The sequence below is a fragment of the Hylobates moloch genome, unplaced genomic scaffold (assembly GCF_009828535.3).
Source record: "Hylobates moloch isolate HMO894 unplaced genomic scaffold, HMol_V3 SCAFFOLD_19, whole genome shotgun sequence".
Lineage (NCBI taxonomy): Eukaryota > Metazoa > Chordata > Mammalia > Primates > Hylobatidae > Hylobates > Hylobates moloch.
In genome coordinates, this window is record NW_026652294.1 from 5742490 (window position 1) to 5754882 (window position 12393).

Here is a 12393-nt window from a genome sequence, read left to right on the forward strand (position 1 = left end):
CGACAAAAATTACCTGAAGAAAGCCACAGCCAAGCTCCAGGCCCCTGCCTCACAAAACCCCTTCCCCATGCCTCTCTCAAGGCGACCCTCATCCCTTGTAACCCTCTTGGTGAATCAAAGCCCTCTCTACCTGGGCCTTAGCCCAGCTGTTCCTCTGCTAGGAACCCCTTCCTCTCTCTGCCTAACAAAGTTATCTGCAGCCCAGCTGCCACCTCCTCCAAGAAGTCCTCCTGGATCTTCAGGCTGTATTCTAGTGCTTCCTTAGCCCTGGCTCTTGCCTGCACCTGCATTTACCCCACCAGGGACTTGCTCTCCTGGACTGCAGGGCCTCTCTCAGTTTTGACATAAGCAGGAGCTGTGGACCCACATGGCCAGTCAGTGACCCGCCTCCACCAGGAACTTCCTGCAGGCTCAGGCAGGACAGGAGGACCCCAGAGCTCTGGGCCACAGCTCAGGGTTTCTACTGCAGGGTTTCTCACCCAGGCCCCTGAGGTTACCCACTCACCGGCCGCCTGGATGTCCTTCACAATCTGGGCCGTGAGGCTGCCGTTGTAGAAGGCCTGGGCACCCTCGATGGCCAGCGTCTCGTAGGTGTCAGCCAGCCGCGGCAGGGTCAGTCTCTCCCCCTCCCGAAGCACCTTTCCATCCCGGCAGAACACCTCACTGGGGCAGAGGGGGCTCACGTGAAGCAGCAGGTGGGGTGGACTCAGCTAGACCACCCCCCACACCCATCCACATAGGAGAACGGAGCAGAACAGGGGCAGCGCCTGTCACAGGTGGGTGGCCCCGTCACTCAGCGCTCATCCTCCTAGTGTCCCTTCCGGGAGCCTCCTAGTGTCCCTTGCCACTCAGGACACACGGCCAGCCACAGTGGCCAGTGGGACCCCACACTCAGAATGTGTCCCCACACGTGGTGGGAAGGGTCTGTATCTCCTCATCCCATTATCAGCGCTGGGTCCTGAAGGCAGAGGGCCGCTCCACTGCTGCTACAGCCTGCAAGGTCCTTGGGATGTGCCTGCACTGCCTGTGTCAGGGGGCTGCACCCACAGACATACCACAAGACAGGCTGCTGCTCAATGACGGTCCGCTTGTTTTCCAGGGCTGCTGCCAAGCCCTTGCCCACGGGGAAGCCCTGGCGGGCCAGCTGGATGCTGGGCTGGAAGAGGCGAGCCCAGGGCAGCCGCCCATGCCGCTGGTGTGCCAGCTCATAGCCTCGGATCTCCCCGGGCACCGCCACTGACAGCCCCCCTGGGGAGAGAGAGCCACAGTTAGTGACCCTAAGTGGGGGACATTGGAATCTCTCGCAGGCGGCATCCCAGGCACATTCCCTGACTCATTTTACAGATGGGGCAATGAGGCTTAGGAGGAAAGATTTTTATTTTCTTTTTTGAGATGGGGTCTTGCCATCTTGCCCAGCCTGATCTCGAACTCCTGGACTCAAGCAATCCTCCCACCTCGGCCTCCTGAGTAACTGAAATTACAGGCGTGAACCACCACACCCAGCAGAACGGGATTTTTATTTTATTTATTTATTTAATTTTTAATTTTAATCTCTTTTTTTAGGAGGGGATGTTTAATTTTTTTTTTTAGGAGAGGCTCAGCAGGCAGGAGTGTACATGGACCAGGGATGTCTGAGGAGGGCACAGGAGGGGAAGCAGTAGCATGCGGCTGGGTTTTGCTGTCCCAGGATGAAGTGTCTGTCTGTGCAGGTGCCTGCATGTCTAAAATCCTGTGCCAGGCCAGACCCCCTCCCATCTCGCTGACCACAAAGCCTTATCCTGCAAGACTCATGGGCTCCACCAGAATGTGCCAAAGCAAGAGCAGGTCCCGGCCTGACCCAGGTCAAGCACAGGCCACCCTCAAGACACAGCCAGCCCCAAGAAAGGGCTCCCTTCCTCTTTTCTACTGCCCCAGAGAGGCAAGACTGAGCCTTAACCTCCATCCTGTCCCCTCTCCCAGCCTCAGTTTCTCCATCCAACTATAAGGGTTTTTGTTTGTTGTCTGTTTTGAGACAGGGTCTCACTCTGTTGTCCCAGCTGGATGCAGTGGTGCAATCACGGCTCACTGCAGCCTTGGCTTCCCAGGCTCAAGCGATCCTCCCACCTCAGCCTCTGAAGTAGCTGAGACTACAGACATACCCCACCACACGTGGCTTTTATTTTTTGAGATGGAGTTTCACTCTTGTTGCCCAGGCTGGAGTACAATGGCACAATCTTGGCTCACTCCAACCTCCACCTCCCGAGTTCAAGCAATTCTCCTGCCTCAGCCTCCCAAGTAGCTGGGATTACAGGCATGCACCACCATGCCTTGCTAATTTTTGTATTTTTAGTAGAGACGGGGTTTCACCAGGTTGGTCAGGCTGGTCTTGAACTCCTAACATCCTCCTCAGCCTCTCAAAGTTCTGGGATTACAGGCATGAGCCACCACTCTCAGCCTAATTTTTTATTTTTGTTTTTTGTAGAGACAGGGGTCTCGCTATGTTGCCAAGGCTGGTCTCAAACTCTGGCCTCAGCAATCCTCCCACCTCAGCCTCCCAACATGCTGGGTACAGGTGCACCTAGCCTAAAGGGGTTTTGCCTTCCAGTTCTGACAGACCCCTGGGCCTGCTTCCCCGCTGAGCCTCACTGCCCATATGGACACTACAGACACTGACCCTTTGCCCAGAAAGGTACAACTATGGCCTCTGCCCCCAGGTACTCTCTTGCTCTTGCCAGAGATGATGGGGCCATTTGGCTACTCCCAGTCTTGGCGGCGGCGGCTCTACAACTGCCTCTTCCACCCTGAAGCCTGGCACAAGTTTCCAAGAGCTGGTGGTTTCAATTCCTAGAAGCTGCACATACATCCCGAAAGGTCTGACACCCAGCACATGATTCCTTCCACCTTGCAGTCAGACAGAAGTGTTTGTTTGTTTGTTTTGCTTTTTTGTTTGTTTTTGAGATGGAGTCTTGCTCTGTCTCCCAGACTGGAGTGCAGTGGCATGATCTCAGTTCACTACACCCTCTGCCTCCCAGGTTCAAGCGATTCTCCTGCCTCAGCCTCCCGAGTAGCTGGGATTACAGGCACATGCCAGCACACCAGGCTAAGTTTTGTATTTTTAGTAGAGATGGGGTTGTGCCATATTGGCCAGGCTGGTTTCAAACTCCTGACCTCGGGTGATCCACCCACCTCGGCCTGCCAAGGTGCTGGGATGACAGGCGTGAGCCACCGTGCCCAGCCAAGACAGGAGAAGTTCTAATGTTTGATAGCAGACCAGGGTGACGATGCTTAGCAACAGTATTTTGTATATTTCAAAGTAACAAAGAGAGGACTATGGTGCTAACACCCAGAAATGAAAAATATTCAAGGTGATGGAGACCCCAAATACCCTGCCTTGATCATTATACACTCTATGCATGTAACAAGCACTCACATGTACCCATAAATATAGAAAATATCATGTATCAATATCAGAAAAAAAATCTTCTCCTGACCTCAGGCCAGTCAGGCTCTCATGCCACCACACTTGCCAAGCTCTCCGACAACCCCCACACTGCCAGACCCAGTGCCCCTTCTCAGCTTTACTGGGCTCATCACTCTCCCTGAGAGCTGCCCCTGAATCAGGTGGGGGCATTGTGAGGGGATTCTGGGGCTGAGGGGGGTCCTGGAGCCCACGTCTCCAAGGCAAACCTGCAGGGCCCACCCTGATGCTCAAGCCTTTCTGGGACTCCCAGGGGTCCAGCCTGGCTCTGGTGGGACCTCCATGCGGCCTGGGAGGGACCCAGCACAGCCCTGCCCCTTCCCCAGGCTGTCTCTGCCCCTCCAACCCTGGTCTTCAGAGATTTCTTCTCAACGCACCTCTCTCCCTCTTCCCCCATCTGGCACCAACCTGAATTTACCTTTGTGAATATCACTTAAAATAAGCAACCTGTTGTCCTCAGCACTTTACAGTTTGTACATCTCTCTGCTCAGGTCACAGCAACTATGTACCTCTGGCCCTATTTCACTCTCCCTGGTGATAAAGGAGGCACATGCCCAGCACCTCGGGCGCTGCCAGCAGACCCACCTGAACAGGACCCAGGTGTCACCTCGCTGAGCCTTCACTCAGGCACCAGGCTCAATACCTTCCCGGGGCTCAGAGACCCAGAGAGGCAGCATCCTCTGCCCAAGGTCACATAGCCCCAACTGGTGCAGAGAAGAGGTGTTTGGGGCTAAGTGTGAGGAACTTGCAGCCTTGGGGGACTCCACCATCTCCTTCCCGGGCTGGTCTCATGCCTGTCCTCTCCCCAGGTCAGGATGGGGCTGGGACTGAGGGAGCCCCCGCCCCGCTTTGCTTCCCCACCTGCTCCCGACCCCCCGGGCTTTTCTGTGGGGCTGACTCGGGATGGCTGGTGGAGAAGGTGCTGCCTGTCCCCCACACCATGTGCTGGCTTTGTCCTCCTCATCCCATCCAAGACCCCCAGCCTCGGCACCCCTCTGTCTGCCCCACTCTCTGGGCCCCCTGCTGCGGTCTGGACTCAGCTTCCCTCCTCCTCCTCTCTCCTCTCTCCGTTTCCTTTTCTCTCCCTCAGGCCTCTGCTTTCCCGATTCTGCCACCTGGGCTGGCTCCTGGCTGGGACCCCTCTGTCCTGTCTGTCATCCCTCTCTCCGAGGGCCTCTCCCCCCAGCTGTGGCACGTCCCCTGCTCTCTGTGCATTTCCAGCACGGTCTCTGTGTCACCCCAACCCTCTGCTGCCTGCATCTCCCCTGTCTCCCTCCCTCTCCTGTCCTGTTGTTTCTGCTTACCCCAACATGCGCACATGCACACACGTGCAAAGACACATGGAGGCACAGGCAGGGGCTGGTGCAGACACGCAGCCCATACACGCAGCCCCCACACGCAGCCCATACACGCAGCCCACACACACAACCTATACACACAGCTCATACACGCAGCTCATACACGCAGCCCACACACGCAGCCCATACACTCAGCCCACACACGCAGCCCATACATGCAGCCCACACACGCAGCCCACACACGCAGCCCATACACGCAGCCCACACACGCAGCCCATACACTCAGCCCACACACGCAGCCCATACACGCAGCCCACACACGCAGCCCACACACGCAGCCCATACACGCAGCCCACACACACAGCCCATACACACAGCTCATACACGCAGCCCATACACGCAGCTCATACACGCAGCCCATGCAGTTGTTACTGCAGCAGTGGAGAGTCAGAGCCTGGCCCCAAGAGGAGGCAGAGGAAGGGGACTCCTTGCCCAGCCCCGATGTCCCCAGGCCTGCAGGCGCCTCATGGTGGGGTGGGGTTCCGGGCTGGGCAGGCTCCCCTGGTCCTGTGGCTCTGTCTTCTGAGTCTCAGGGGCAAGAGACCGCCTTGATGGGGCCCAAGCTTCCAGAATTCTGGCAGGAATCTCCAGCGTGCCCGACCAGTGCTGGTCCCAGGGCAGGGATCTGGAAGTGGGCACAGCCCTGAGAGCAGAGGGGTTGAGTCAGGGCAGGGGCAGCAGAGATGGCCACTCAGCACTGGATCTGAGGGCGGCCAGGTGGCCATGGGTCCTGCACCAGGACCACTGTGTGCAGCCTCAGAGGTGACCGAGCCTCCATGCCTGGGTCTAGCGCCGCCATGGATGTGGGGAGCCTCCTCGCCAGAGGTCCCAGGCCCTCTTCTCCACTGCTCTCTAGGTGCTGGTAGGAGCCCGACAGTCCTGGGTTTGAATCTCACCCCCAATCACTATCTGTGCAACTTTGAGGGGTGACTGACCCCCTCCCCCTCCCTAAGGGGATGATACAGCCACCTGCCCTCAGGACCCAGTGGGGCCTCCATATAGCCAGCCTGGGGGTGGGACAGCCCGGTGCTTCCAGGTGTGGCTGTAGAGTCAGCCCTGGGTTCAAGTCCTGACACTTTCGGTACAAGAAGGGGGCAGTGCTGGGGGTGAGCCTCCTCATCCTGTGTGCACCCAGGCCCTCCTCTGCAGCAGGGTCTGGTCTTGGCAGCCTTTCTCTGGGTTTGCACTGGGGTCAGAGCCCACACTGGATGTTTTGGGTTTGGGGGGTTCTGTCTGGTGGAGGGTGGGCCTCAGTGAGTTAGGTATTGGGGCCTCTCACTGGATGCCCGGGGCTCTCAGCCATTCTGCTGATGCCCGCTGAGTGTTGTCGGCCCTGCGTTGGAGTCTGGGCGAATTTCTGGACCCACGGAGCCTCTGTTTCTTCCTCCATAAAATGGGGATAACAACAGCACAACCCTCCCAGGTGTGAGGCTGCGCTAAAATCACCCTGGAATGCTCTGAGCTCAGCAAGTGCTGACGCTGAAATGGGAGTGGGGGTTGTTTGCTGTTTTATCTGCTGGGCAAGTCTTTAGGTATTCAGCCCTTCCCTCTGCCCTCAGCCCACCTGAAGTTTCTGCTCCAGAGCCCAGAGCTCATGGGCCCTGTTCCCCAGCTTTCTGTGCCCAGCAGAAGATGGGGTGGGGGAGCAAAGGGGTGATGGAGCCTGCACCCTCCCCAGGGCTGGAGGGGGGCCCCCCCACTGTGAGCAGGGCCCAGCCCCTCCCCAGCTCTGACACAGACCCCTGGACATTGGGAGGGTGCTCTGCTCCCTCAGAGATCTGGCTTTGCCCCAAGATTGGAAGCCAACCAAGGAGGGAGAGGCAGGGGCTCCAAGGGAGGCAGAATGTGGGGAGTAAGAGGGTCACTGCACCTCCATGAGCAGGGGACAGGGTGGGCTGGAAAGACCTGAGGCCACAGGGGCATCCTCAGAGTGCTATCCCCAAAGTCACGGTCTGTCTCAGCTCCAACAGCAAAGCCGGTCTTTCTCCTGTCTCCACCCCCTTCCTTCTCACGGTACCTGTACCTCTACTGACTTTATATTTGTTTGTTAATCCTCAGGCTCCCCCCAGCAGAATGTCAGCTCCTTGAGGGAAGGGATCTGGTCTCATTCTCTGCTGCATCCTCAGCACGGGGTAGGGCGCCTGGGACATTGAGGTATTCACCAACAGCTGTCAGGTGAATGAGTGAGTGAGTGAGTGAATGAATGAATGACTTCTGGGGCAGCTGGGGCTTGTGGCCTGAGAACACCATCTCCACCTGGCCCTTTCTAGACTTGGACAGAGGGCAGATGCTGACCTGCTCATTGATAGCCAGCCTGGGGGTGGGACAGGCTCCAGCCGTGGCTGTGGAGTCAGCCCTGGGTTCAAGTCCTGATGCTTTCAGTAGAAAAGGGAGCAGGGCTGGGGGCTGAGCCTCCCCACCCTGTGTGGGCCGGGGCCCTTTTGTGCAACAGGATGTTGTCTTGGCAGTCTTTCTCCTGGTTTGCACTGGGTTCGGGGCCAGCACTGAATGTGTCAGGTTTGGGGGTCACGGTACCTCAATGTCTTTCTCAAAGCCTCAGGCTGAGGGCCTTGTGAGACTAGTGCCCTCACTCCCTGCTGTGGTTTCCTTGGCTCAGCCCCCGGCCATTCTCCGGCACTGCCAATGGATCACTGTGTCCTCCCTACTCGCTCTCCCACCAAGAGATCCTTTGCATAGGCCATTCCCTCTGCTGCGAATGCCATTCCCACTGCTTTTTGCATGGCTGCTCCTGAGACCCCTCCCCTCCTCCGAGGCAGCCTCGCCTCCCTGCTGGGCATGCCCTGTGACTCCCTTCTGCCTTTGCACTTAGCCCTTAGCCCCGCCAGCGTGATCTCTCACATCACTGTGTTTCTCTTTGCAGGTCACCTGCCTGTCTCCTTGGAAAGTTAGCTCCATGCAGGTCCAGCCTGGGCTGCCCTGCCTGCCATTGCCTCCCCAGTGCCCTCACAGTGTACTCCATGGAAGGTACCAGAGCTTAGAGCAAGGCCTAGCACACAGGGCATGCGATGGTGAATGAATGGATGAACAAACAAGAGCATCAGTTTTGGGAGTAGACTGCCTGGGTTTGCATCCTCACCAGCTCTGACCCTTGGGCAAATTAGTTAACCTCTCTGGGCCTCAGTTTCCTCATCGATAAAATGGGGATGATCATAGTGCCTACCTCTCGGGGTGGTTATGTGGATTAAATGGTTTCAGGGAGTATTCGATATCTGCAAGTGTGTAACATACGAACATCACATGAGATTTTTGGGCATAACTGGGCAAATCCCAACTCTTGATGGGGTCTCAGGGAAGGGCATTCCTGGTGGAGGGAACGTGTTTTGAGGGGGGAGAGTAAGAGGGGAGGGGAGAGAGATGGACTGGCAGTGCCAGGAGTGGCCGTTGGGCTGAACATCCACAGAAACCAGCCAGGAAGAGGAGGCAAGCCAGGCCAGGGGGAAGCGGAAAGAGGAAGTGAACCAAAGCAGGCAGCGAGGCCTGGTCTCACAAGACACTCAGGGTGAGGCTTCGAGAAGGCCATGGAGGTACAGTGATCCCCCCAAACCCCAACCCCACCCCAGCTTCTCTTGTAGTCTTCCTCATCCCAGGAAATGGTACCTCCCATTGTTGATGGCACAGGAGTCAGGCTTGATTTTTTTTTGTTTGTTTTTTTTTTGAGACGGAGTCTCGCTTTGTCGCCCAGGCTGGAGTACAGTGGCGCAATCTCGGCTCACTGCAAGCTCCGCCTCCCGGGTTCACGCCATTCTCCTGCCTCAGCCTCTCCGAGTAGCTGGGACTACAGGCGCCCGCCACCACGCCCGGCTAATGTTTTTTGTATTTTTAGTAGAGACGGGGTTTCACCGTGGTCTCGATCTCCTGACCTCCTGATTCGCCCGCCTCGGCCTCCCAAAGTGCTGGGATTACAAGCGTGAGCCACTGCGCCCGGCCTGATGTTTTTCTTTCTTCCACGTCTGCATCTGATCCTTTCACAAATCCTGATGGCTCTACTTAAAATATATCCAAAACCCAGCCATTATCATCTGCACTGCTGCTGTCCCCAACCAGGCCACCGCCATCTCCCCTCTGGGCTCTATCAGCTCCCAGCTGAGAATTCTGATCAGTTTCCCCAGCTTCCCTCGGCTGCTTCAGTCTATTCTCACTCAAAAACCAGAGAGATTGTTTAAAAATACAAATCAAGCCTGGCGCTGGGGCTCATGCCTGTAATCCCAGTACTTTGGGAGGCCAAGTCGGGTGGATCGCTTGAGTCCAGGAGTTCGAGACCAGCCTGGGCAACATGGCGAGACCTCATCTCTACAAAAAATACAAAAATTAGCCAGGTGTGGTGACATGTGCCTATAGTCCCAACTACTCCGGAGGCTGAGGTGGGAGGATCGCTTGAGCCCAGGAGGTCGAAGTTGCAGGGAGCAAGATCACACCGCTGCACTCCAGCCTGGGTGACATAGCAAGGCCTTGTCTCAAAACACACACACACACACACACACACACACACACACAAGGCCTTGTCTCAACACACACACACACACACACACACACAAGGCCTTGTCTCAAAAAACACACACACACACACACACACACACACACACTGACCCTGGGCTCGCCCCTGCCCTCACCCTCCCTGGCTTCAGGTGTCCTTAAGGTCAGGACGCTGGGCACACCCACCCCAGGGCCTTGGCACCTGCTGTTCCAGGCTCCCTGTAGGCCTCACACTCTCCCTCCACCCAGGTCTCAGCTCCAGTGGCATCTCCTCACCTCCCTGGCCTCCTTGTCCAAACTCTAGCCCTCTTGTTCTCTGCTCTAGCCCCTCACCTTGCTGCCTGGATCCTAGTGTTGGCTTCCTGATTCTTTTCTCTTTCCCAGAAGGTCAGCCTTGAAAAGGCTGGAACTGGCTGGGCGCGGTGGCTCACGCTTGTAATCCCAGCACTTTGGGAGGCCGAGGCGGGCGGATCACGAGGTCAGAAGATCGAGACCACGGTGAAACCCCGTCTCTACTAAAAATACAAAAAAAAATTAGCCGGGCGTGGTGGCGGGCACCTGTAGTCCCAGCTACTTGGAGAGGCTGAGGCAGGAGAATGGCATGAACCCGGGAGGCGGAGCTTGCAGTGAGCCGATGTAGCGCCACTGCACTCCAGCCTGGGTGACAGAGCGAGACTCCGTCTCAAAAAAAAAAGAAATGGCTGGAACTTGGCTTTGCTGTTCAATGTCTCCTGGTGCACAGAAGAGTGCCTGGCAAGAGTCTGTTCTCATAAATATTGATTGGACAAAAGAATGAATGCTAACTATGACTATTATTACCAATATTGCTTGGCAAAAGCGAGAGGAAGAGAGATTGAGAGAGGGTTGATGTAATTATGTCTAATAAGAAAAAGCAACAACAAACAGTGGCCTGCTCCCGCCTAGCTTCCGTCAAAGACCAAAGACCAGTGGGCTTCCTGTCCTCCGGGCTCTGTCTTCCTGCTGCCATGGTTACCACGCTCCGTGGACTCCAGAAGAAAGGCCAGGCCAGGCTGACTCTGTGGTTCTGCCTAGCTTCCTTGGGTAGCCCAGGACCTAGTAGAGAAAGATCCCATCCAAAAACAGCTGGCTTCCGCGGTCTTATCTCCATAGTGCCCAGATGGAGGGAGAAGGGAGGTACTTGCTGTTCTTCTAGAAAATATGGTCCAGACTCACTCTGCATTTGTGGAGGACCTGGTCATGCTCTGGGCAACTCAGAGACGTGCGGCTCATGGTCCCTACCCTCCAGGAGGTTTCTGGCAGCAAGGAGGGGCCAGAGACAACCACTGACTTAGCTGTGTATAAAAATAGCAAGGGCTTGCACATGACATGGAAAAGTCAGGTGCGGAGGAGCGGGAAGAGCTCTCTCACCCATACCTGCCCCAGCCTCGCAGTCCACTCGCCCCGATGCACGCCCTCCTGGCTGAGGCGGCTGGGATCCCATGTCTCCACCGGGTGCCATCCCAGACTCCCAGAGGCCTGGGGCTGAGCCGCTCCCTCCACAAACCCAGGTCTCAGCCAGTGGCTGGCAGAGATGAGAGGGCTAGCCCAGACCTCCCCGCTGGCAGCTGGCAGAGCTTCAGAAGGGTGCAGAAAGGACACTAACTTGGTAATAGCATCCTGGGATCATCTTTCTCACCTCTCTGCTCCTTCAGTTGACAATCCAACTCTGCTCTCCATTGCAGAGAACAGACTCCGGACTCCCAGAGAGACTATGAACTGACCACTGCAGCCCAAGGAGCAGCTGCAGGGTTTAGGGGTCCAGGGCTGAGGCCTAGGACCATCACCATGGCGGTCACTGTCATCTCCATGACTACACTCATCACCTCCATGACCAACTGCCATCACCTCCATCATCACCACTGTCGTGAGGGAAATTGTGTCCCCCCAAAAAATAGGTTCGGCCGGGCATCGTGGCTCATGCCTGTAATCCCAGCACTTTGGGAGGTCGAGGTGCATGGCTCACCTGAGGTCAGGAGTTCCAGACCAGGCTGGCCAAAATGGTGAAACCCCGTCTCTACTAAAAATTCAAAAAATTAGCCAGGCGTAGTGGCAGGCCCCTGTAATCCCAGCTACTCGGGAGGCTGAGGCAGGAGAATTGCTTGTATACAGGAGGTGGCGGTTGCAGTGAGCTGAGATCATGTCATTGCACTCCAGCCTGGGCAACAAGAGCAAAATTCCGTCTCAAAAAAAAAAGATAAAAGACAAAAATGTTAGGTTCAAGTCCTAAGCCCAGTCCCTCAGAATGTGGCTTCGTGTGGTCTCTACAGAGGTAACGTAACTAGGTTAAGGCGAGGTCATTGGGGAGCCCTAATCCAGTAAGACTGAGGTTCCTAGAAAAAGGGGAAAGGTGAACAGACACACAGAGCGAAGATGATGCGAAGATGGAGGGCGAGAGGATGGGAGGACTGGAGGACAGGAGTGATGCGGCCACATGCCAAGGCTGCCGGAAGCTGGAGTAAGGCCTGGGACCGAGGCTTCCCTGGGGCCTTCAGAGGCAACATGGCCCTGCCCACGCCCTTACAGTGGACCTCGGGCCTCTGGAACTGTGAGGCGGCTCTAGCAAGTGAATATAACCACCATCAGCATCACCACTACCATCATTATCATCACCCCATCCTCATCCTCATCAACACCCCCCGTATTCGTTTGTATAACCACCATCAGCATCACCATCACCATCATTATTATCACCCTGTCCTCATCCTTATCCTAATCCTCATCCTCATTCTCAACACCCCTGTATTCATTTCCTTCCTTACGGCTGAGGAACACATCACTACAAACGTGGTGGCTTAAAACAACACAGATGAGTCTCTTGCTGTTCTGGAGGCCAAAAGTCTGAGATTGAAGTCAGCAGGGGGATGCTCCCTCCCCAGGCTCGGGGAGGACCCTTCCTGCTACTTCCAGTGTCTGGCAGCTCTAGGTGCTCCTTGGCTCGTGGCTGCATCGCTCCACCCTCTGCCTCTATCTACACACGGCTTCTCCTCTTCTGTGTAATCTAGGCACTTGTGATGGCATTTAGGCCCCACCTGGGTAATTGAGGGTGACCTCCTCCCAAGATAC

General features: G+C 56.2%; 1 protein-coding gene across 1 annotated transcript; it reads right to left on the reverse strand.

The window, feature by feature from the left end:
- Positions 1–238: 238 nt before the first annotated feature.
- Positions 239–5150, reverse strand: LOC116459202 (uncharacterized). The gene is made up of 4 exons (XM_032139514.2): positions 4971–5150; positions 4762–4886; positions 1056–1328; positions 239–663 (listed from the first exon to the last, which is right to left on the reverse strand). The coding sequence occupies exons 1-4, from the start codon at positions 5148–5150 to the stop codon at positions 291–293; spliced, it is 951 nt and encodes a 316-aa protein (XP_031995405.1). The 3' UTR covers positions 239–290.
- Positions 5151–12393: the final 7243 nt, after the last annotated feature.